The sequence below is a fragment of the Alosa sapidissima genome, chromosome 9 (genome assembly GCF_018492685.1).
Source record: "Alosa sapidissima isolate fAloSap1 chromosome 9, fAloSap1.pri, whole genome shotgun sequence".
In the NCBI taxonomy this organism is placed as follows: Eukaryota; Metazoa; Chordata; class Actinopteri; order Clupeiformes; family Clupeidae; genus Alosa; species Alosa sapidissima.
The window spans coordinates 3362376-3388843 of NC_055965.1; the positions used below are offsets into that span (position 1 = coordinate 3362376).

Genomic DNA, 26468 nt, shown 5'->3' on the forward strand with positions numbered 1-26468 from the left:
CCCCCCCCCCCCCCCCCCAGCCACCGCGCATCCTGTTTCCCATCCTGCATTCTAATTACATCGTCTGGGTGATGGGAGCGGGTTTTATACGAGTCGTCAACATCGGGCGGGAGTGCTGATACTCCTCGGGGCTTGCATGAGGAATCGCATCAGTGCAGTGAGGTGTTAAATAATGAAATGTGGACCAGGCGAAACAGTTTGACTGAAATAAAAAGGTCGCACTCTCAGGAAAAAATGTTGGCCTATAAATAATCATTTTATGATTCAAATGAGTTCAAATGTGTCTGGTGACCACTAGAGGGGTTATTGAATACGTAGCTCGAGCTCAATTAAAGACTGCTCCAATAGTTGAGTCCATATTTTAATCAGAAGTTTGCTGGTGAAATAATTTAGTGGTATGAGCCATATGTAGGCCATGAGTAATTGATGATGAGTCTGTAGACCTCTCAGCAGAGCCGTGGCCAAGTCTCTGTGGATTATAGGGTGAGCTGAGGCTCTTTGGTCCACTGTGACAAGACCGGGAAAGCGAGAGAGAGTGAGCAGAGAGAGAGAGAGAGAGGAGAGAGTGAGCAGAGAGAGAGAGAGAGAGAAAGAGTGGAGCAAGAGTGAGCAGAGAGGGAGAGAGAGAAAGAGTGGACCACTGGGAGGACAAGCAGTGCCACTAATTGTTTGCGATAAAGGAATTAAATTAGCCTGATAGCATCTCAGTGGTCAGTGTGGGCCTGGCCCTCCCCCGCTGTGCATGCTGTGCCAGTGGACTTCGGGAGCACACTTTTTGTCTGGCTGAGCAGCCACTTGCAAAACTCCCTACCCCCTAATGACCAATGGGAATAAGTTGCCTTTTTCTAACTAGCTTAGGTTTGTACTAGTATTTGAAGGTTGGGTAAGCGATGCCTGATGATGTCGCGTTTATATTTATGTTTTTTAGTTTTGGTCTGAAGCAACGTATATTACATGAACCAAAGACCAAGACAAACACACCAGAGAGGTAGCTCACTCTTCCTTTCAGTTCTCCCAGAGAATCTCCACACAGTGTGTTGTTATTGTTCAGGGGACAGGCTGCCCCCATTTTCTTTGCTTCCAATTCACGGAGCAAGGGCTGTGTAAGAAGACCGAGTTTTTTTTTTGCAGTGTTCTCAGAGAATGGAGAGCTAGCGGATCGTGAGGAGACATTCGCTGAAAAGTGTTACGTGTTAGAAATTGCTTAGTATTACTAACCCTACCTTTAATTGGAGCAAATCATGATTATTTAGGTATAAACTATATACAGACAATTCAACAATTACTCAGATACAGATAAAATTAAAACAATTAGGTAAAAGTGGTACTTTATTGTACTAGAGGCCACAGTTTTTTGTATGTGAGTAGGGGTGTGTGTGTGTGTGTGTGTGTCAAGGTAAAGCCCTTTGTGTGAGTGAGCGCCAGGCTCGACAGGACTGTTTGACAATGGCAACATTTGTCTTCAATTAGAGCCCGGGCCTTTCTGCGTTTGAGTCACCGGCGCTGATACAGGTGTTTGTCTGAATGGAAACTAAAGCTGTGGAGTCGTCATGCGCACTCCACGAGCCCTGCCGAGAGGCGCTGCCCCAAATGTGTGTCCTATTAGAGGCGTATCGCTGTCTGCGCTCCCCTGGTGCGGAAACCGATCTCCAGTCTCGGCCGTTGCTCGGAGCCTTGTCCACCCTGATTTGTGTGATCAAAGCCTACGATACTAATATGTTTCTTCCTGATGCAACGTTGACAATTATTTTATTTGTTCACTTCAAGGCAAGGTGTGTGTTTATGTCTCAGTGTGTGTGTATGTGTGTATGTGCATGTTTGTTAGGGGGAACATGGGGGAACAATGGTTTTGCTCTTCCTATTTAAAAAGTTTATATTTTCTCTGACCATGAAAAGTATTCCTGAAACATGTAAAATGATTCATCATTATTGCACTGGCAGCCCAAACAACTCTGTCTGTTTGCTAGCACAACCCCACCACCCACCACCCACCCCCTTCCGCTCCCAGCAAAATAACAGCTGGACTTCTCAAATACAAAAACGAAAATATTCAAGGGAGCAAAGCATTGCCAAGTGGAGCTGTGCTACATTAAAGCGCTGCTGCTGTGGCTGATTGAACTATCACAGTTTAATGAGCCACTTACGGGCACGGATGACTAAAGGCCATCACGCCTTTATCGGGAAAGAGAAACACAAATAGCAGAAATGACACAGTCAACTTGACCTTTCAGTCGGTCAGACACTTTCCAATCGCTCATGTTAATGGGAGAGGGAATGAATCTGCCAAGATTAAAAAATATCTGCTATAATACTATTTATATATTTATATTATTTTTACATTATTGTTTTTTGAAACAATAAAACAAATATACAAATAAATTATTAGAGCAAAATCTGACTTCTAAATAGCAGTATTATTTTTTGGACAATTAAAATGTACCAACCTGTCTGTTCAATTAAGCAATCTTCAGACTATAACAGCCTGGACGCAGGTACAAGTACAGACCTATAAATGAGTGTTGTGTATGATGCAATGTATAGACTTCCATTCCATTTGGGTTGTTCCTCCTCCGATGTGGTTTGGGGATTTCCCATCACACTTTTCCATGCCATTGTGTGGGTCAACACACCACAAAAGGCAACACTGTTCCAATAAACAGTGAAAAAAATTGGAAACAAAGTCTGGAAACAGGATGCAATTAAATTCATTGTTGTCATGAAGGGCGGCGCGTTTATCAGTGAAGATCCAATGAGCGGCAGTGACAGGCGTAAACAAAAAAAAAAAAATCTCTCCACAGACGTGGAGCCTCAGGTTGACGTTCCAATAAAATGTCTGCCACTGTTATGGGCTTTCACGGAAAAAAAAAAGAAGCGAGACGTTGATTGTTTAGCGAAAAACAGCAATTTAGCGCCAGAGATGATTTCTTTTAAAGGAGTGTAGCATTCCTGGGCATGTGAATCCCCCATGCCTGCTCCAGTGTGGTCCAAACACATCCAGCCTTGTCCAGGCCAGCGCAACAGCGAGAGAGCTGTCATACACATGCCATTTTTAATCATAGCCAAGCCACTTGTCAGCAGTGCATTTGCATGGCAGGTGGCCAGCAGGTCCCCTCACTGCCAAGAGTGGATATGAGCGAAAAGCATCAATTATCATTTTATGAGTTCGACTCTAAAATGTTAATGCACATATTAAAATAATACATTCAAGGTGCTTGGATATAGGCGGATTGGGCTTTTTAATCCAGATATTTGGCCTTCATAAAAGTGATTTTCCTGTTTAGAGCGCTTTAATAAGCTTTGTAAAAAGATTTAACAATAATGTTGCTGACTTAAGGAGCCAGCTTTGTGCGCAAAGTGACACTGTGTGGTCTTGCTAAGAACCAAAAGAGAGCATCTGGACAGCCCATCATGATCACGATGAAAGATATGTTGGCCTGCGTTGGAGCGCCGTTAAAACAGATTCTTCAGAAATCGAACAAATGGATCTCCATGCCATGAGCCATCACTTCCATGCTGTCTACTGTAGTCCCACCGAGACTTAAATCTGTTTTCCAGACACAGAATACATCACAAACTGATTGTGTCCAGATCTTAGAAATGTGATAAAAATTAAGGGTAGCAAATGCTGAATTGCCTCATTTTCAACCTCCTCCTCACACCAGGCACCTCTGGTCATTTACGCCGGCCGCACCTTCTCAGGCTCTGCTCAGAGTCAGGCCCGTTGGCTTGGTGGAGGTGCAGGAGTGATTTAGGGCCAGGGGCAAGGCCAGTCCCCCTCGGTGGGTCTGCATAGCTCCATAAACACTCGTATGCATGTGCACACATGTCCACACACACACACACACACACACTCTCTCTCTCTCTCTCTCTCGCTCTCTTTGATACGCACAAGTTCACATACATGCACACAGATGAGCATAAATAAACACACACACACACACACACACACGAGCACACACACCATTCTCCTCCTCGCTGAAAGACGAGCAGACCAAAACAGAGCGCTGGTGGGGACACCCAATATTTTCTCATTATGTCTGTAGGGGCTTTGCTGGCTAATCTCATTACTTAGAGGGGCGCCCGCAGGATTAAAAGTAAACTGCCCGTGGATCGCCTCTCCCTCCATGTTTGTTTTAAAGCCGGCCCAGCTAGCGGGTGCTCTCCGGCCGGCCCCCGCTCCGAGGTGTGGGGTGTTAGGTGCTGGGACCAGTCTGCTCCTGGGGCAGCAGCAGGAGGAGGAGGAAGAGGAGGGGGAGGGGGAGGAGGAAGAGGAGAAAGAGGGGGAGGAGGAGGAGGGCCCCAGGTTTGGGAGCCTGCTGGCGGAATCTGAGTGACGGGGGTCATCTGGCTCACCACACCTGAGGAGTGTCTGACGAGCAGACACGTCCCGGATAGAATTACCGTCCTGCAGTCGAGCGGCGCAAGAGACTCCCCAACGTGTGTGTGTGTGTGTGTTTTGTGTGTTTCTGGACTGCTGAAATTGAATCAGTTTTTTTATCAAGCGTCACTCTGCAGAAAATGTTTAATGTTAAGCTTGCGGAGTCACGTAAGGCTTTCAAGTGGAGCAATGCAGCCCCAGGATGTGATATTTGTTGACATAGTTCTGGTGGTGGTATACGTTGAAACATATAACCTTTATGTTATGAAACTGTTATGTCACTACAAATGCGCATTTAAACACATCCAAACCACAGAAGTTGAATGCCACTCAGAACAAAACAAGCCACAGAAGTATTTGGGAATGAGGAACGTTCTTCGGTGTAACAGAATCAGACAAGAGCAGGCAATTCTTCTGACACTCGGAGACAAACTACGTGTTTGAGCATCGGGGAAGTGCTGTTGGTTGTTGTAAAACACTCACAACGTCTGCCTACAAGTAATTACAACCAGCTTGTTTGATCAGTAACTGGAGGAGACGGAGCATGCTGCAAAATGGTTTGCAGTTGAATTACTGCCAGATAGGCTGCACACGATCAAACGTTTTCAAAATCATGAAAATAAATTAACCTGTTTTGCACGGTTTACGTTTTATAGATTCGCACGTCGGACAAAAATAAGACAATTGAGATTGTGTGTTCTGTTTATAAGCTTAACAGGCTCGTTTTAAGTGCAGCCAATTACCCATGTGTCAACAGGATCAGTTAACACATTTTACTTAATGTCTGTGCACAGTTACCAGGCCCACAGCAGAACCAGACTAGGGGCTAAAAGATAAGAGTTTCTTCCCCCCCAAGACAGCCAGTCTGAGGAACTATCTCCACAATGTCTCTCCCACGATTTGGAGTGTTGAGAAGATGTTCAGTGAGAGAGAATAGGCCTTGATGCATAACAGCATGATACAATAGTGGTGTAGCAAAAAAAAAGAAAAGAAAACAATGTGAAACATTCCGTGCGGGTCATGTCTGCCCATGTCCTGCCTACTTTGCGGTTTCGAAGTACCTGTATAAAATTGTTTTCATATTTCCACACTCTCCGCCCTCCTTGGCTGCTAGGGAGGTATGAGCCGGAGAGTGTGAGCACTTCAAAGCTAATTTAGTGAGTTTGTTTCAGCGTGTGTGTGCGGAGGAGAGGGTGACAAAGGCGCGGACGAGAGCTGACAACCCTGGCCGCTCTGACATGCTCGCTGCCTTTGTGTCGTCCCCTATTGAAATGCAGCCACCCTGAATCCTGCCTACCTACCACCCCTCTCCCACACAGCAGGTGCTGGGGGACCGGCTGGATTGTGTGTGTGTGTGTGTGTGTTATGGGAAAGGCTGCAAAGTGGTGTCCATACCTTCGTTTGGACGTGTGCTTATCTTTGCCATCTTCAGCTGGCAGGAGACGGGAGGAGGGGAGCTGAGGGAGAAACAGTCCAAATGAAACATGGGCGCTTGCCCAGCTGCCCCTATGTGCATGTGTGTGTGTGTGCGTGTGTGTGTGCGTGTGCGTGTGTGCGTGTGCGTGTGTGTGTGTGTGTGTGTGTGTGTGTGTGTGTGTGTGTGTGTGTGTGCACGTGTAAGCTAAAGAGAAACAGCTCTGGCTGGAACGTAAGCCATGCATGCTGTCATGCTGGAGTTGATGCTGAAGAGACACAGGAATGTCTCAGGTCAGCGCAGGTGTTACAACAACAGCACCATCCAGCTATTCAGCCTACACACACACACGGACACACATGCACGCACGCACGCACGCACGCACACACGCACGCACACTCATACCCATCAATACATACACGCACACAAAGACACACACAAATAGACACTCATCCACCCACAAACCACACTAATGTGTGGACTGAGAAATCCCTAACTAAATAATGTAGTCTAATTTATGTGCCTAGTTAAATGTAATTATTCAAGGAAAAGGGGGATTCCATGCAGCTTGTTTTGGCATTTTGTCACCTCCGACTGCGACCAAAATCTATAGTGCGGTTAGAGTATCGGGGAGCATTTGACACCACTGTAGAGAAAAGCAATGGCATCAGCTCTTTACTACCAATTGTTTCTAATTAAATCACAAAAACAAAAGGGAGAGCGAGTGAAGTCATGGAGCTGTTGCCGAACTCTCCCAAAGCATGTTGTTATGATTAGCCCACTCCACTTTACAGTCTCCCAGCGCCAGCCAGTCATATTTCCTGAACAAAGGCAAGGGTCTCAAGTACCTCTGACCACTGCATACTGTAGTCCACGTCTGACCACTGCATAGTCCACATCTGCTCTCAGAACCCCTCTTTTGTGTGAGTAGTATTTCAGCCTTGGCATGGACTTCATTTTGGGGGAGATGCTTTAACAAAGCATTCTTTTTTTTAAAACATGTAACCGAGAACTCTTCAATTGGTGCGCTCACAAAGGCTATCTGCCGCAGACCAACTATATTTGCCTGCCCCTCTATTTGGTGAGCATGTTTGACTGAATGTAAAGTCCCACTGGCACCGTTAGATGGCTATCTGGGAAAGTAACAGAAGCCCGGCGCTCCCTGAGGGCAGGCAACCCAGCGGCCCCAGGCCGAGCACGTAATCTTGGCCGCGGGCGAGGAAGGATAGGTTTCCCTTTTAGGTGCTCGGAGGCAGCTCCGGCTAATGCCAGCAGAGTGTGTTCACTTAAGCCAACAGCCCCAGAGAGGGAGGGAAAACAACTTGAGAAAGGCACTTGAGGGACAGCCTAATTAAGGACCCCGGTGTCCCGTGGAGGGCCTGGAAAGCTGGGAAACCTGATTTAGTGATTTAAAGGGATTGAGAGAGAAACCTCAGGGAGACAGACATGTGTCCCTGAGCCAGACCGTCTGTAGTGGGAAACAGGGCGTTTTTTTTTTTTCTAGAGTTTTCTCTCTCCCTTCTTGGCTCCCTGCACTTTAAGCTACCTGAGTTACGAGTGCGTTGATGGGAACTTGGGGGCAACACTTACTGTGGCTGCGCCACTGTTGAAACATGACAGTTGGACTTGTCATAGAGAAACGGCTCGAGAGTTTCCAAAAACCGCATTCAAAAAAAAAAAAAAAGAGGCTTTTCAGCTCCAAGCAGTGACTGCATTACCTGCCCGGCCAGTGCAGAGCCGAGGGAGCTGGGCAGCCTTGAGAGCCCTGCTGCAGTGCGCTGCCTGCTCACAGTACGTCAGCGGAATTCATCTCCAGCCGGCCTCTCGCTGGACCGCGAGGCCTTTGCGCCCGAGTTCAGAGGTGCCCGGTGAGGATTCACCTTGATGTGGCACGGAACGATCCGGCACGTCTGCGCAGAGGAAGAGTTGCCGTTGTCGGCGGCTGTTAATAATGCATGCGGTGGTGCCGGGGCCAGGGTCGGCGCCAGCGTCTCGTCCGTGAGCCTAATGAAGCCGAGGGAGCGCGCCAGCACTCGGGAGAGAGCGCCATGAATAAACATCAGGCGCTAATTAAACTCATCGGCAGCAACTTTATTCATTAGTAAACAAGCTGTAGCGGTGGCAGGCAGTCGCAGAGGAATGAGAATTGGAGGCCTTTAGTCTGATGCACTGCTTTCACGCGCAAGAGATAGCAGAGGAGTGCAAGGGAGAGAGGGAGAGAGAGAGAGAGAGAGAGAGAAGGAGAAAGGGAGAGAAGGAAAGACTGAGCGAAGGGGAGAGGGAGAGAAGGAAAGAGTGAGAGAAGGGGAGAGGGAGAGAAGGAAAGAGTGAGAGAAGGGGAGAGGGGGAAACTGAAAGGGAGAGAGTGGGAAAGAAAAGAGAGGGGGGGAACAGAGAGCGAAAGGATAGAGAAATAGAGGGGGATATGAGAGGGAAAGGACAGAAGGAGAGAGAAGGAAACTGAGGGAGAGGAGAGGGGGAAACGGAGAGAGGGAGAGGAGAGGGGGAAACGGAGAGAGGGAGAGGAGAGGGGGAAACGGAGAGAGGGAGATAAGGGGAAACGGAGAGAGGGAGAGAGGGGGCTTAGTTCCTAACCTCATTAATATGAGAGGGTAAATCCAACACACTCTATCCCCACACCTCTGGGACTCCAGCAGAAGCCTGGCTGTCAAGCTGAATTATTTGGATCCTATTGCAACCTATCAGCCTGTATGGAAACAGCCGTATGGCTATTCTACAATCTTTCTTTTATTTTCAATAACATCTTAACATTATGAAAGAATATATGTGATCATTTTGTCATATTAGTAATGACTGTGGAATAATTGTATTTTCATGAGTTCTTGAACCTTAATGAAAGTTCCTGTGTGATTGTGACGTGCTGTGTCTCTCTCTGTGTCTGCAGCGTGTAACTGCAACCTGCACGCGCGACGCTGCCGCTTCAACATGGAGCTGTATAAGCTGTCGGGCCGGAAGAGTGGCGGCGTGTGCCTCAACTGCAGACACAACACGGCTGGCCGCCACTGCCACTACTGCAAGGAGGGCTACTACAGGGACATGTCCAAGCCCATCTCGCACAGGAAGGCCTGCAAAGGTATGGTAGCCGCTTCGGAACCGCATCGTGAAATAAACATCGTGAACTTTTACGTGATGCGCCTTCTAGGGCAGAAATGAAAACGTCAGATCCATTTACGCCTCGATTTATTCAGGTGAAGACAATTTACTGGAGGTGTAGGTGACAAAAAACGACAGCTGAAACATCAATCCAAAATAATCAGCGCAGACACAAAAGTAGACTATACTTCAACTAGCGCTGCAACAGAGCTGACCTGCATTCTGCCAGTATGGGAGTCAACGAGGACGCGAGTGAGTGAGTGAGTGAGTGAGTGAGTGGGTGAGTGAGTGGGTGAGTGAGTGAGTGAGTGAGGTGAGTGAGTAAGTGGGTGAGTGGGTGAGGGGAAGTCAATGGCTTGAGCAGATGGGGATGAGAGGAATCCCGTCACTCCAGGGCTCCTCCACCCCCATGGGGCTCTGTCAGCGAGTGGCCCCGGGGTGGGGGAGGGTAGGGGAGGGGGCAGTCGTGAGAGGAGCAGGGGGAGGCTTGGGAGGGGGAGGGGGGGCTGGGAGGTACATCTTCCTGACACTGAGTTATTTGGATTCATTTGGGGAGGGGGGGCTCTGACAGGACTAGCCAAACAAACAGAGCCTAGGTGTGAAGTGATCCCTGGTGCAGGACAGATGAGTGAGAGGTATTAGAACAGGGTGGGGGTTGGAGGATGAGAATGGTTAAGGCACACACACACACACACACACACAGACACACAGACACACAGACACACACACGCACACACGCACGCACACATACATCACTACCACACCACTAGCGCTCTCACACAGGTGTGTGGGATGGTGCCGCACTCTCCTACGACCCGTCCCACGCCTGCTGACATGACACAAGAAAGAGGGTGAGAAAAGAGGAAGAAAAGCAAAGAAAGAAAGACAAGAGGGAGGAAAAGAAACAGAACGACGAGGAGAAAGACGGAGGGCCCCGGACATTCTCACCTCCCAGAGCCGCAGGGGAAGATAACAGGAGCTCAAAGGAGTGCAAACAAGCCCCTCGTCACACCTCGACGTGCCCCCGCATACCCAGGGCCTTTCAGTGGCTGTCCACAGGGGCTCACGAACGCTTCCACCCGAGACCGGGGCACTGTGGAAAATATTAGTCTTGCGCCGAGAGTTAAAGACCAAACAGATAAATAGATAAATAAATAAGTCAATCCATCAGTTTGACACATGCACGGTTGGCGAATGTTTTCGCTCCGTGTGAGAATTCAACACAGAGGACATGAAAAGACGGCTTGTTTATTTTCCACACAACATAATCAACATGACCCCTTCCAGAAAACAGAGCAAGCCAAGAGAGTTTATTTGGCTTCGAATGTTGATGTTCGCCTCATGCATGTAAACAGGTTTTATTTTTCAAGCTGTTGCGGACGTGGAGCCCAAACACACAGAGGGAAGACGTACGATTAAAAAGAGAAACTAGAATGTTATGAGATTTATAGGAGGAATATTTAGTATTTTTCATCATTCATCATTTACATTGTTCAGTGTTCATCTCCATTTTAAACGCACACACACACACACACACACACACACACACACACACACACACACACAGACACAGACACACATTCATTTAATTTACCTGCATGGAAAAGGTATTGTAAAAATGCATCATCTAACCAATATGCCCATCCTACCATATACCAGACTGACGTTAACCCCTGTCAATGTGATTCTGCTGTCGACTTGGAATGCAAACAGACATTTATCATCGGACTGTGTGTACTGTTAACCCTCATGGCCTGCGTCTCGTCGGAGGGGGATCTCACCCTATTGTTTTTACATCTCCGCTCATGTGGACAAGACTTGATTCTTTCAGCATCTCGTAATGCCTGTGTGTGTGTGTGTGTCTGTGTGGGTTTTTACTTTTTACTTTGAGGGGGGAACAAAATGCCTGCAGGCCAAGTGATGCATTTCATCACCACAATCCACCCTTTTGGACTCTTATCTGTTCCATCCATTGAGGAATAACTATTGCAGGAGAGGTAGCATAACACTGCGGCTTTGCCAAGATAAAAACAGAGATTTATTGCGGGACAGAAAGGCCTTGGATCATCCGAGTTGTTTTAGAAAAAAGAGTTTTATGTTTTGAATGAATTTAGATGTTCTACACCAGTGTGTCCAACACAGGACAGAGGAAAGCAAATCATTTTTTTTTTGCAGCTATACATTTTACTTTAGAGGGTAAAATGGTAAAAAATACATCTGAGGCTTTTTTTTTTTCAGTTGGCCTTTGCAATTAAAATAAGCTCTGAATAATCTCGTAGGTCCCAGGTGACCCTGGGATCTTTTTTAAAAAGTTTTTTTAAATAAAAATGATTTGCTTTACTTGGAGAGCTAATGAATTCCTCTGTTTCTCTGAGAATTGGGACAGGGACCATCGAGGGTTTCTCAGGCAAAATGGATCAGGGTCAACAAACCAGGCGGAATTGGCTCATGGATGCAGCGGAAGCTCAGCGTAGACTGCACCAGTTACAATAGTATCTTAAACCTCACAACAGACGTGTGTGTTTTTACCTTGGCATATTAGAATGCTTCTTGGCATATTAGATTGCTTCTTGGCATATTAGAATGCTTCGTTGCCATCATGTACTTTTCTGGTGGCACGAATTGACCAACTCCTCATAAATAATCGCGAGACAATTATGAAGTTGTCCAACAGACGTGGTAAGGAAAATGCATCACTCTGAACCTCAGGCAAAGGACCTCTGTGTGCTCCGTTAGCACATGTGGATGCTCTGGCCAGCTCCGGGTCATTTGTCAAACTCTTGGACAGGACTCAGAGGGAGCCACTGGTGCCTTCTTCTTCATCTGAATGACCAGCTGCATGCCTCTCCATCACTCTCTCTCTCTCCCTCTCTCTCTTTGCACTGGTGTTTGTCTCACTTCTTTTTTCTCCCCCTACACTCTTTTTTCCGACTCTTTGGGTTCGACCGTAAGGAACTGCATAGACCTCTAGTTCTTCTCTGCTACTGTGTCTTCAACCTCTTGGTGGAGTCGTTTGTTTCACAGGACTGCTGGGGCCTTTTTAATCTTCATTCCGCTCCACTCACTCATCACATGTACTCATCCCACTGGGCCATTACCATTATGAGCATTTCCATTTGTCCAATCATTCATCAATAAGCAATAATCAATCATTTGAAAAGAATATAAAAATCTCAGAGGGATGATGTAAACCTACATCCATAAACCAACCTGACTCACGGCTTACAGGAGTCTTCTATGGGAAGTAAACATCATATTCCTCTTTGTAAACGTACGTGGACTCACACGCTGGTAGGTCTTCTTGTATTGTTAAATTATTTAATTAATTAATTGTATAATTAAATATCACTGAGAAGAAACAGCACATTACATACCGTATATGCAAGAGAGTGACTTCCTCCATTAACTCAAGCTGACTCCTCGTGTTGCTTCACACCAAATGGAAGTATAAACAGATTTCATCATAATTTATAAAATCGACAGCGTACCTAAGCTGTTTCGTTCAATTTCACCGAGAAAGTTGCCAAAACCCTAATGTAATTATATGCAAACATTGTTGAAGCTATATGGCTATATTTAGTTACATCAAAACAGACTCACAATAAAGAATCTATGGTAATTACCTAAAGGTGACAAATGATATGAAGCATGATCCCTTTCGCTTGCCAGTTTAAACATTTCTACAAAACTAAATTTAGAGCTTGCAGTGGGCGAAGTGGGAAATAACTGTTGTATTACAAAGGCTATATCTCTCCCGCTTTAATGAATTTACCACATACCATGTCTTTTTTTTTTTTTGAGAATTTATTTGAGCCATCAAACTAAAAAAAATGGACTGTTCCATGAATCATACCTCAGTATCAGTCAATGAAATGAAAAGCCAATAAGCCCTGGTGTGCTCTTCGGCTGACAAATGAAGTGTTCAAACCGACAGCAATTAAGGCCCTGCTGTTATTTATTGTGGGAGGAACGGTTTCCCTTTGCGGCTTTTGGACCGGAGCACTACCCATGAGCACCAGAGGGTAGAGGAATGTGTGGCGGGGAGCCGCGTGAGGTGCTGCTGCTGCCGGAGGAAGCCGAGGCTAACCGATGCCGACAGGTTTCAGTAGCCGTTGATAGACTGAAACCGTGGCCGGTCAGGGAGCAGGGTGCAGTTGATGAAACCGAGGCCTGCTGCATCTATGTGATGGATGCCGTCATCCCTCACGGACCGCCATGGAAATACACAAGGTGTGGAGCAGGAGGCTTTGAAAACGTGGATCTTGTTCCGCGGCCATTTTTTTTTTTTTTATCCGCCCTCGCTCGTTATGCTTGCCCTGTGGGAGAGTTTGGCCTGCCACAGAGGATCAGTGCCCTACAGTAAAGCCGTCCGCAAAAAATGGATTTGATTTGGCAAATGAGCCGTTCTGTTTACACACGGCGCGCTGCGCTGAGATCATGCAGGTGGACGTGACGCGGAAGGCCTCGCCAGGGCGCACTTTGGGTGGCCCCCCTTTAAGAGCTCTGAATGGTCACTTGATTGGAAACTTGTGCCGGGGTATTTTGCAGAGAGACCTCGGCAGCCCCGGAGTAGTGAGTGGGCTACAGGCGCATGCTCTGCCCTCGGCGCTAGCTGTGGAGGATTGCGTCACCCGCTGATTAGCTCCCAGGGGTGCGGCACAGGGTCTTAAGCCCGTCAAGCTAATTGTGTCTCTTGTTGAACAGTGTATGAGTATGCGGTTGCCATGGGTATGGCATACAAATAGACAAAAAAGAAAGGTCCCTTCCTGTGTACCCCATCTCTGTTACGATTCTGTTCAAAGAGTGCGGAGGTGGGTAAATCTTTCAGGAGAGTAGGCAGTGGCACCAGTGGTGGGACTTGTGTGGCGATCATTACTATAATTTCAATTCACAATCTCAAGCAGCAAGTAATTCCAGGCGATGGCACAGGGCAAATTTTTCCAAAGCAGAATTAGGTAGTGTTAGAGGGAAAGCCTGGTTTAGTTTGAGCGACATGTTTAAGCTATTATGCTGTTCTCCTTTGCATATGTCTTGCATTGGCACAATAGAACTTTATTAACCACAAATAACATCTTCTCTTAGGGATTTCAAAATATTGTTTTTCATGACCTCACTTTTCGCTTTTGATTTTCAAAATGGCGCTCGAGGCGGCTGGTTCCCATTAGAACAGCATATAGAACATAACATGGCAATTTTTTCCTCAAGCGAGGAAATTGTCTGATGTTTCCTGAGAAAATTCTGTTGTGGTCAGAGGAGGTGGCATCCCTAGATTTAGCCAAATTAGTATCTTACTGTTAATAAATAACTCGGTATCACTTTACTCTAGAGCTCCAATCAACGGTGGGGAAACCACAATTTATAAGAGAAACCAAGAGCAGCATTGCACTGACAAGTCTTGAGTAACGCTGCTATCATTTTTTCCCTCTTTATTGGCTTCAGACATTTTTGAGGGCTAGTTCAAACCTAATTATAACAACACACAGCCTTCGCGGGCCTGGCCAAACTCCAGTGCTCAACAAATTATTCTATTGGCTCGGAGCGCATAGATTTAATGGGGGAGAGGAGTTCAAACTTCAAACGCCAGCCTTATGGTAAACGATTGGCAGGGTTCAAAACTTCTCACGTTGTGCAATCTGCTCGGCTGAAGCCACCGCGGCAGATCGCTTTGAAATGGGCTCCGCACTCCCATTAACGGAGAACATTTTTCTCCCTTTATTTGGATCTGCTCTCGCCAAGATCTTTTTACGTGAGAAACCCGATCCCGCGTCCATCTGAGCTGCCCCGGCGAGTGCGCGCGGAGCGGAGGAGAGCGAGAGCGAGAGCGAGGGACGTCGTTTAAGCGGGACCGAAGCCTCGACCTTCAGGGGTTGTTTCCATGCTCCGCAAGGAGCCACAGCTCACCAGGCGTGCGTTAAAAAGTGCACGACACTCCAAGAGTGGTGCTTTATAGGATAGGTGAAGGCTGACGACATGGGAGCGCAGTCCTCTTTGTCGGAGGCAGAGCGGCTCGTGTGTGTGTGTGTGTGTGTGTGTGTGTGTGTGTGAGAGTGAGAGGGGCTCTCGAGCGAGACCCAAAAGGCTCCACGTCTCTCTCTCTCTCCATGTCGTCTAGGGGCTGAGAGGCCTGAGTGCAACCACTTTCCCCCGTGGACACCCACTTAAAGCCTCTACTTCTCAAGACTCCACCACACTCTAAAGAGAGAGAGAGAGAGAGAGAGAGAGAGAGGTTGGTCCACCTGGGACCCATGTGTGGTGCACATTGATTTACTGGTGAGCTCAAACTGTCTGGCCACGACAGTTATTGTTTTTTAGACTAATCTGGTTCTCAGAAGTAGACCTTCACCAACCCCCACCTCCACCCCCCAACCCCCCCCCCCCCCCCCCCCCCCGCTCTCTCCTCCAACAAGAAGCCCCCACCCGCCCCGCACACTTGTCAGACACGCCGATAAATCTGTGTGCTTGGAGATAGCATCAGTAACCCCCATGAGCTCCAGTGATCTCTCGCGTCTGAGTGCCAGACAAAGCGAGTCGATGAGGAGAGTGACAGATTGAGGAGATTGAGCTAATCACGACATGTGCTTCAGCACCTCGCCAGCACACCCAGGCTTTGATAAGGTGGGAAAGGCCGCGGATCCCACTTTGTTGTCAGGTGTAGATAAGAGCAGAGGAAACAATAAATCACAACCCCAGAAACACGCGCGTGAGGGCCGAGCAGAGAGGGAGTTACCAGGAGGGAGGGAGGAGAGAGAGGAGAGGAGAGCTAAAGGAGGGAGGGAGGGAGGGAGTGGAGGAGAGGAGAGGAGAGCTAAAGTGAAGTACTAGTGCTGCAGTCCAAAGTAGTTTACCATTTTTCCACATGAAAAATTGGGGCATCAAAAATTTGGAAAAAATGATAAAGTAGTGAACACACACCTGATAGATCACATTTAGCAGTCATTTAACAGTTAATTTGTCCTACATACCACTAAGAACGAAAAGCCACTCAGAAATTCAACACTAAAATCACATCTATGATCCATCATTTTTATGAGGCCAGAATTGGAAAGTAAACAGAAGTATAGCTTAGTGGATTTGCCAGACCGGACCATTCAAAGCTGTAGTGAGATCTAACACCATTTATCAACCAAACCGCTTCCTCAAAGGTTACACAAGGTAGGTTTTCCTACTTATTTAACCTAAATAACCTTCTGTCATAATAAATTATTAAAAGTTGCATTTTCGTCCATAAGAATCCAACATTTGAAGCTCCATTTTGCGTTAAATGTGACATTCTCATTTACGGGTAGACCAAACTTCAGACAGGCAGCCTTGCCAGTGGGCCAGCTTAAAGAGAGCTTTGATGACCGGCTAGTGACAAGTGACACAAGGCAGAGCTGAAGGGAGCGGCCCCACTGGTCAGGTCCACCCTGCAGGCCGTCACTCCACATCCCTCATCGCTCCCTCATACACACACACACACACACACACACACACACACACACACACACACACACACACACACACACACACACACACACACACACACACACACACACACACACACACACACACAGGCTTATGGGGACTAACACACAGAGAGCACCACACACACACGCGGCGTCCATATCCCACCCCACTGTAACCACTCATATGGTGCCTCCATAATAACTCCAGTATATGGGCTGTTTGAAAAGCCTCTGGTTTGATGGGAGGATCTGTTGAAATATTTGTGTGGTTGTGTCTGCAGGCTATTAGAGAAAGGGGCTTTTCTGCTTGTGACATAATATCGATATAGCGAGCAGCCATACGAATGTTCCTTCAATAGCATCTGTAACACAAGGGCTGCCCCCAAGATAATAAAAACCCCTCTGAGATGTGAAGTTATTGCACGCTCTCCCACATAGTACGCCAAATTAAACCATATGGCGCTGAGAGACCTCCCAGATTTGGAGGAAATGCGACAGATGCAAGTTTTTGGCATGAGCTCAAAGCCCAATGCACCCAATCAGAATCATCTTTGTGATTTCCTGTTGTTATAAACACATACACTGGAGACAGGTTGTGACTCAAGGCTGGAGTTATGCAATGCTGGCGCTTGAATCATCAGCACTCACTGGTTTGCATGATGCCTTTGTTTGAGTGAACCCCTAACTGATCAAATAGGTGGAATGAGTGGTTTTGATGAAAGGGGAGAAAGAGACTTTCCACACGTACACGACACGTGCAGGATTCTTCACACATGACAAATGCCCTCCTCTGAAGACCAGTGGAAAAGAACAGAACCCTTATTTTGTGCCAATCCAAAATGGCCGTCGCAGGACCTCCTTCTCATTCTTCAGCTCTCTCCCTGACGCCAGCTTTGCTGTCTTGTCTGCAGGTCTTGTCGTTGCCAGTTTCACTGCACTGCTGTTGTTAACCTGTTCTCTCTGTTTGTGTGGTTCTCTGTGTTTAGCGTTTGTCCTAGTTGTCTCTGTTTGTGCAGGTTTTATTATATGTCTGTGAATATGTGCTTATATGTACCTATGTGTGTGTGTGAGCGTGTGTGTGTGTGTGTGTGTGTGTGTGTCCACACGTGTGTGTTCTCTTACCTCTTCTCTTCTGTTCCTCACAGCATGCGATTGCCATCCCGTGGGTGCTGCGGGCAAAACCTGTAACCAAACCACAGGCCAATGTCCCTGTAAAGATGGCGTGACGGGTATCACGTGCAACCGTTGTGCTAAAGGCTACCAGCAGAGCCGCTCACCCATTGCCCCATGCATAAGTACGTGCACCAGTCTTTCAGCCAAGCTCCTCTTCCATTTAAGCCACCTCAGAGGTCAATAGAAACATACCTGGGGTCCACCAGGCAAGCGCATTCAGAGATTTAACATCCAAAGGCTTTACTGCCATTATCACACAGTGAGTTTTGAGGAAGTGAATCTCACTTCCTCTGGTCTGTGCTGTTAAGCCCTCAGACAAATTGATATATGATTTGAACAGTGAATGGAACAGCCACAATAAACAGACCATTAACACAATCCCTGATTGGACAGTGTTACGACCTGCCGCCTGCTGACAATGTCCTCTCTTTATAAATCTCATGTCCATAGTGCACAGAACCTAGGAATAGTTAACTGTGTCTCCAGACATCATATTTGGGTCATGCAGGACATTAAAAGTGATAAATGGTTCCTACAGCAAGCTTGAGGGACACGGAGCGAGGGACAAAAGTTCAGGCCTTCTGCTATCAAAGACAACAGCACTGCCATCATGGCACCCCTAATACTTCTGTAATTGTTTTACTTTGGTGCTTTTGTCAATGAAACAAAGCTTGGAAACTAGACAAAGCCGTCATGGAAATGAGTCACTCTTAAGCCGCTCTCTGGCAAGAAGCAGTGGAGGGATCAATTAAACCCATAAACGTATTGGAATTGGATATCTTTGATTTTTCCTGGGAAAGTCGGAGAAAGTCGCATACAAATGTGAGAAACTTGGACAGACAGACGTCCCAGAGATTGAATCGAAAATATTTAGTTTCGCTTTATAATAGTGAAGTGATCTGTTTTGATTTTAACAGTGCATACTAACCAGCACGCTTCAATCCTGAGCCAAGTTGAATTTTAACAAGGAGTGGAGTCACTGCTTCGTACTGCCCAACCTCATACTCCACACCGCCCAGAGCAGATGACTGTAAATCCATACTAGTTGTTGATTATGAGAAGCAGGCTTGCTATTTTATTTTGCTGGCTGTAGATACTGATGTTCAATGATTATGCTGTAGATGCAGGGCATTGGGGGCAATGACTGTGTTCTGTTTGTGGCCACATTTGGTTCTGCTCACATCCCAGACCACCCTGTGATTCAGATACATTCTGATCATTCTGATTAATATCTTATTTATCAACTCTGATGTATATCATTCTATAACTTTTCAAAAGTTTACAAAACCTTTCAGTAGAGTTGTAAATGTAGGGATTACAGTATGTTGCATTTTAGCCACAGACAGTGTAAAACTTGAAATATCTTGTTTTGACTTAAAAAATGAATCAAATTATTTACTAGATTTATGAGTTTCATGTTCACTGGCAAAAGCATCAAAGAACTTAAGACCACCCATTACTTTGGCTTCATGAGGAATGCTGACAAAAAAATGAATTTAGCTCTTACCAAAATCAGTTAATCTCAAAAGTGGCTTTGGCCCCCTGCCTCATGAGCAGTCCCTCTACCCCACTAAGACTCTCCAGTGACTCAACCCAATACATATTTCTACTTACCAGTCTGGAAATTGAACACAGCTCCTCCAACAAAACAACCAGGCTTGAAGAAAGAAGATGATGAATCGTTATAACCTGAGGCATCATTTTGTTTTGTCAGAAGACTTGATTCTTTCTTCCTTTACACAGGACTTTAAAGCATGCTTAGTAGTTCTATGGTGCATTCTTTCTTTGAAAAAGTCTTGTCATCCTTTGTCTGAATATTTGTGCTTGTAGTCCCTCTTCTGTTTTCCCTTTGGTCTCGCCTGTTACTGTACTTGCTTCCACTTGCTTGTGGTATTTGTGTAAATGTGTTAATTGTAGTGACCTACGACTTGGTGTGACTTTTTACGTTTATCTGTCATCTTCGGTGTTAAGGGTGACTATAGTATCTGTGACTGTCCACTTCCTAGATACTCTACTTCCTACTAGATTGCTCTGAAGGAGGATTGAAAGAATCAAGTCTTGGACATACACCTTAGAGGTGACTTTCAAAGCTGACAGGAAGTGGAGCACTGAGTAACTCTCAAGCACTCTACATTCTGAAATCAATATAGAACATTCTATATCCCCAACTAGTTTAGTATTTCTACGTTTTCCTTACACTGGGCCATTGATATTTGGGACTGAATAATGTGCATGTGCAAGGGTTTATTGTTACATTGTCCAACTGATTGCGCCAAACGTAACAAGTTAAGTCATCAGTTAAGTAAGAAATCTTTTATTCTTGCCATTTTTAGTGCATGTTTAACATAACTGTCTGTGTGTCTCTCCTGGCAACAGAGATTCCGATAGCGCCACCAACAACTACTGCAAGCAGTACAGAGGAACCAGCAGGTGAGTGGATCAGAACAACACGATATCTGATATGTTAGTCCTCCAGCCAAGCAACAGGCCATGGTAAGGCTATTCACCTCTGGATTCATCTCCATGCAGATAGATAGATAGATAGATAAATAGATAGATAGATAGATAGATAGATACTTTATTGATCCCCAAGGGGAAATTCAAGATATTCAAATACATGAGACATAGTTCTCTAGTTCTGCTCCTTGGCTGAAGATGAAGAGATGCTAAGGTTGGTGTGGAGCGGAGCAGACTCCTCCCTGTGCCCTCCTCCACAAGTGGCGGCACTCTGCACATTCAAATTGGATCCCACTTGCCTCCCCTCAAGTGCCAGTTCATAAATATTAAATCAATTACCGCTGGCCTTGGGATGGGACTCCTTTAATCTTGCACTCTTCCGCCAATTAATCAGCCCTAACTGCCTCGCAGCAGGGCGCTGACGCAGGAGGGCTCAGGGACTTGTTATTTGTTGATTTGTTGATTTTTTATTTTTTTTTCCGGTTAGAATTAGAATTTTAGGCGCCTGTGCTAATCAAGTCTACAGCTGTGGAAGATTTTGTGAGGATACATAATATATCCTCTCCTTCAACTTTCATGTACTCAGCTCAGCTTTGGGCCTCTCCCCCTTGCAGGCAAAAATATGTGCTGAATTCTGATTATGATTTTGAAATCCATATATCATGTCAGACATCAATCTATCAGACAGCGGTTGCACAGAGAGAGTGTTATGAAATACCCAATTGTTGGAAGACTATACTAATATGTGAATTGCTTGTTGAACGAAGCTCTTTAGACTAAGAACAGAGCAAAACTAAAACTGTCCTGAATGTGTAAGAGTGAATGGAGGGACACATGTGTATAAGAAACCAGAATGATCTCAAATGCTTCCAATTGTTCCTCCTGCAGTGGAGGCAGTGTGAGGAGTGCTCTTTGCTCTTCGCCCTCTTAAAGTAGGAATTGTTAGCATGTGAGAGAGCTGTGCAGCTGTTCCGCGTCTCCGAGGCCGCTAATGCTTCACTGACAGATTAGATTGACAGCAGTGTGAGCGCCGCGCCGAGCGGCTCGTGTTCCGTCCGTCTTTCTCACCCGGACTCTGTTCCGTTGCTTCTTTTTTCCTCCACCGTTCTCTCGGCCCGGCTCGTTCCGTGGCATTGGGAGTTCTCCCTGAGCTCTTTCCCGCTGGCCTGGCTGTGATGGTGTTGGAGGCAGATCCTGGTGACTGCGGGGGCCCCCGGGGGCCCACAGATTGTCTTTACCTACTGGAGCATCACAGACACACTAGAGGAGAGAAGGCAGAGGGTGGTGCAGCAGCTCACCTAAAACAAACAAGTAGGCCTTTCACAGACGAGGCATCATCAATTTACCCCCACTGGGTGTGCGTTTCACGGTTTGGCCCTAAAATACAACAAAGCTTTAAGCTAGTTTGCCCACAAATCCCTTTTTAGTGACACTGCATCCTTTTTTGTAGCTATCATTTTAACACTGTTGTTACTGTTAACTAATGTTCTTTCAGAGATGATTTGCGTAACTGCAAAATCTTTATCCTAAGATTGTCTCCTATTACCACTAAAATCCTACAATTTTCAGATACAAGGGGAGCCTTTAAATAACCTTAAAATAAAGCACTTTATCCGAAGCCTATCCTTAGGATAACAATCTGGCAATACTGTCTTTAAATCCTAATCTTACTATTGCACAACATTCGGCATATGACATCATGCAGTGGAAATGGAGAAGGCTAGTTTCAATAATTAGAATAGACAGAATTAAAAACATGTTATTAAGTGATTATCTAGATTTTACGTAAACATTATGACGTGATGCTGAAATTCTACATTCTCACGTTTGGAAGCTTACCCTTCAGAGAGGGCTCAACAATGCGGGAGAAACCCCAAATCAATCTGATTAGTAGGCGTGGCACCCAGACAGACACACTGAAGCGCTCCCATCAGAATGGACTTGTTGGACCACCCAGGCATAGGGCTCTGAGTTTGCATTTATTACGTTGTCTCACAGAGGGCTGAAGCCCACCTTCGGACAGCAGAGCTATTGGAAGAAAGAAATATGATCTCATCCAATAGATGATTAGTAGCAGATGTGGACCTCCTTATCACCCCCCACCCACCATGTCCACCCACCAGCCTCCATCAGCACACCACCCGACCACATCAGCACACCACCCGACCACATCAGCACACCACCCGACCACATCAGCACACCACCCGACCACATCAGTACACCACCCGACCACATCAGCACACCACCAGCCTCCATCAGCACACCACCAGCCTCCATCAGCACACCACCCGACCCCATCAGCACACCACCCGACCACATCAGCACACCACCCGACCACATCAGCACACCACCAGCCTCCATCAGCACACCACCCGACCACATCAGCACACCACCCGACCACATCAGCACACCACCAGCCTCCATCAGCACACCACCCGACCACATCAGCACACCACCAGCCTCCATCAGCACACCACCCGACCCCATCAGCACACCACCCGACTCCCATCAGCACACCACCCGACTCCCACCCCTGGGCTGCGCCACAATGCCCCAGTGCCTGGGAGCCAGGGGGAGAACCTGCAGACTCCTCATGGAGACGGGTGGGGTGGGGTGGGGACAGCTGTGCAGCAGGTGCCTCCCCAGGCCCAAGGAGAGAGGAGAGGGGGGGTGGGGGGTGGGTGGGGGTTACGGAGGAGAGGATGGGGGATGTTAATTTGTCTCCTCAGCAATGGGTCCCTTGACCACATGGAGAGGGGTGGAATGCATGGCAAATACCTCCGATTGCGAGGCCCAGACAAAACACATATTGTGCAGGAGGTCACGGATGGTGTGAGTCGCCACTCCCCCTCCACCCCCAGACCTCTTCCCGTCCTACACACACTCACTCACACACACACACACACACACACACACACACACACACACACACACACACCGAGTGAAAGAGATGTCTTCAGAGGAATGCTATGCAGTGGAGATTAGCAGCTGCTGATGATGCCGCTGACCACGATGCCAGTGATGGCACTCCGCGATCACCGTGATAAGGACGCGGAGGCTCCTCTCTCCTCCCTCCTTCCCGGCGGCGTGCCGAGCTCCTCGGAGCAGAGCCCCAGCTGGAAGTGTTTACACGGCTGGTGAGGCGCCCCACCCTGGACGCTTTTTTTCCACCATGATTAGCGCTCCTCAAGCCCTCGCGTGCACTTCCCATCCGGAGACCTTAAGCGCCGGGTCAACGGGACCCACCGAAGTCTGTCCGAAAGAAAAACAGATGAAGTAAAACAGAGAAAGAGAGAGAAAGAGAGAGAGAGGGAGCAAGAGAAAGAGAGAGGGAGGGAGGGAGGGAGAGAGAGAGGCAGGGTGGGGTGGTGAGAATAGTATAATGAATGCTGTTTGATGTTGCTGCTGCCCTGCTGTCACTGTGTTTTGTCAGCGTGTAAAACTATCAGTTGTGCCTCTGGCCAGCTCCACTGTTTGCCCGCTGATTCAAACAAGACTCATTTGCTGGAACAGGAGGAGCAAACCCTGATCCTCAAACACACTGCGCTCGCCCAAAGCATTTGCACTCCGTCCTTCGCCTATAATGCATCCAAACTCCATGTGCTACGTGTTAGACTTTGGAGGACTTCTCTCAGACAGACAGATGGACCATTTTCTCTCCTGAAGTGTGAGAGAAAACGAACAAGTGAAAGAAAAGTCTGCCCCCCCTCCCTCTCTCTCTCCCTCTCGCTCTCCCTCTCGCTCTCTCTCTGGAAAGGACCCAGCCCCATTCAGTGGGCTCCTCGGCAGCACAGGCAGCAGCCCCAGCCCCGGGCTCTGTGGCTATAATCTAATTACATGCTTTATTTGCAGCAATTTGTTTCTCAATCAGTCTGGTTGCGGGAGGAGAAAGCCTTCCCCCTGTGCTGTTCTTCACACTTCATTGTGACAGTTCCCAGCCCCAGTGTGTCCGACGCTACAGTTTGTCTGATACCGATGACGTCCCACTGCTTCGCTGACCCTGGCCAGCCCCCCGGCCACAGTCCACCAGTCTGGCCTCACCCGAGTCCCCCTCGCTGGTCGGGTACAGTGAGTGGTCTCGCACGCTCCCCCCATTATCCCCCCCGAGTTGCGCCGACTCAGTTAGCCGTGAAAAGCACAGCATGGTGGGTTGTCAGTGCATTAGGAGTCAGCGCGACGGCACAATAGGCTGGAAAGTGCCGCCGGGAGGAAGGGAGGGAGGGAGAGAAAGAAAGAGAGAGAGAGAGAGAGAGAGAGAGAGAGGGGGAGAGAGGGAGAGAGAGAGAGAGAGCGCTTACAGTTACGGGGCCGGTCTGTGCAGCGGAGCCCAGCGGTGGTCTGGTTAGTATCTCTTGTCACCCGCAGAGAACACGCGGAAGAACACACAGAGGGCAGAGCCGCCGCCATCCCCGAGTCCTCACTCAGCTCCAGGGATGAAGTGCCGTTTGAATGAGACGCCGAGCCAATCGACTGGATTGTTTCCACACACACACACACACACACACTGGCTGTCATGAGGGACAGAGAGCGAGACGCTGGCAGTCAGGCAGACAGCAAGCGATTCACATGGTCTTTTCAGCGCCTCAGCGACACGTCTTCCGCTGTGCATAGGGGAGTAGGGAGAGTCCAGTGCTTCAGCTGGACAGGCCTGCACTGAGTCCATGTGTCCTGGTGGCAGGGAGAGCAGGCCTTGATGGGGATCTTGAGGTGCTCTGCTTAGAAGGCTGGCTAATGGGGAGTGAGTGGTATCAAAGGGAAGTTATCATGGCAGCATCAGGGCGGTTATGAGCAAAACAAAAGCAGCTTTTTTCATGGCAGGCACTGCTGATTTACATGGAAATCAGGCCGCCTCCATATGGACTCTTCAGCTCCCTCCACTTTGCTGCTCTCTCTCTCTCTCTCTCTCTCTCTCTCTCTTTCTGTCGCTCTGTCGCTCTCTCTCTTTAGTGGTATTTCTCTCTCTCTGTGTCTCTTATCTGTAGTGTTCTTTCTCTCTCTCTCTCCCTCCCTCTCTCTCTGTCTACTTTTATTTGATGCGCTGTCCCATGTTTTCACTGATTCAGGGTTTACTAGAAAAGCAACCCTCCCCTCCAACGGTCTTCTCTCTTCACCCCCAAACTACACCCCCCCCCCCCCCCCCCCCACTTCTGTGCTCTTTTTTTAGGGGGGGAGGACATTTTTTTGTCATTCCGCTGTTGCCCTGGCAACCTCTTTCACACAGAATATAAAGGGAGAGTAAAAGGCAGGCATGAAGCAGGCGAGGGTCGCCCAAAAACAATGCAGTTTGTTCAGATTGAGGCGCGCTGAAAGGCCTCGCCGGCCCAGAGCTGCCTCTCCTTTCTCTCCCTCTCTCCCACCTCTTATCTCAGCATCCCCTTCAAAAGACGACCAACACAATGTGTGTGTGTGGGGGGGGGGGCAAAGAGAAACACTCTGGTTCCAATTTGTAAGGAGATGAGTTAGTGGGGCACGAATGATTTTTCATCTTCTTGGGGAAGGAACGATTCTCATCTTTTTTGAAAGTAAATGAATGTGGCCTTGTATCGCGGGGCTCACACGCTCCAGAGAGCTGGGCCTGGCTTGGTGACAGCGCATTACAGTCAATCAGCACAAAGCCTCTGGCGCCTTCACACGCAGGTCAGCATGTTGAGCGTCAGTTAGCTCGGCAGCAGGCGCGGCCATTTATCATAAATCTCTGGCTGGACTGGTGATCTGGAACAGGCGCTTGGCGCTCTTTTCGGCGCCGCTCGTTGGAGGAGGGCCGCAGGGGCCCTAGTGTTTATTTGTCCGCCCCTGGCAGAGTTGACACCAAAAAGGACTTTTTGGTAATGCTTCATGGGCTACTAATTTCCCCCTGACTTCCCTTTGTCTGCAGACAACCTCTCCACCCTCCCCTCTCCTCCTCCCCTCCTCCCTCCCCACACAGCCAGCGCCAGCACCACCCTCGGCACCACCCTCAGCACCACCCTCAGCTCCCAGTGTAATAAATGCCAAACGGCTGACGCGGCAGTGGGTGTCACTGATGGTGATGGAAAAGTTTGGGGTGGGGACGCCCGTTGGGTGCCTGGACAGAGCCGTGGTCTACCAGAGTGGGCAGGAGAGGGGGAGACGGTGGCATAATAATGGGCCCTAATCAGCCCCGCTGAGCCACCAGGACAGTGTGGACGTGGGGCTACTTTTTTTGTGTGAAATTCTAAAGATGTGGACGGGCACAATGAGCGGCACGGCACAAAGGTCCCCCCGGCAGGGGCAGGGGCAGGGGCAGGGGCAGGGCAGGGCCACAGACGGACACAGGCTGCAGCACGCGGGGGCTTTTGTCTGCCTCTTTTCTGTGGTGCGGGGGCCACTCCACTGAATGCCCCATAAAGCCTATTAGAGAAATACAATTGAAGTGGGCAGATGGGTATTGCAAGAGGCCAAAGGTATTTAAGGGGAGGCATATATCTAGCTAAGGACACGTCTTGAATTCTCATATTAGACTTTGCTC

The 26468-nt window shown here is 47.9% G+C and overlaps 1 protein-coding gene across 3 annotated transcripts in view; it reads left to right on the forward strand.

The window, feature by feature from the left end:
* The window catches only part of ntn1a (netrin 1a), a 55965-nt gene that overhangs the window by 22766 nt on the left and 6731 nt on the right, over nt 1–26468 (forward strand). For 2 of the 3 annotated variants that reach the window (XM_042102991.1, XM_042102992.1), the window contains exons 3-5: nt 8698–8886; nt 17497–17646; nt 19901–19954. In XM_042102991.1, the coding sequence (XP_041958925.1) occupies nt 8698–8886; nt 17497–17646; nt 19901–19954 (393 nt within the window). The remainder of the gene's footprint in view (nt 1–8697; nt 8887–17496; nt 17647–19900; nt 19955–26468) is intronic. The other variant, XM_042102993.1, reaches the window with a different exon arrangement.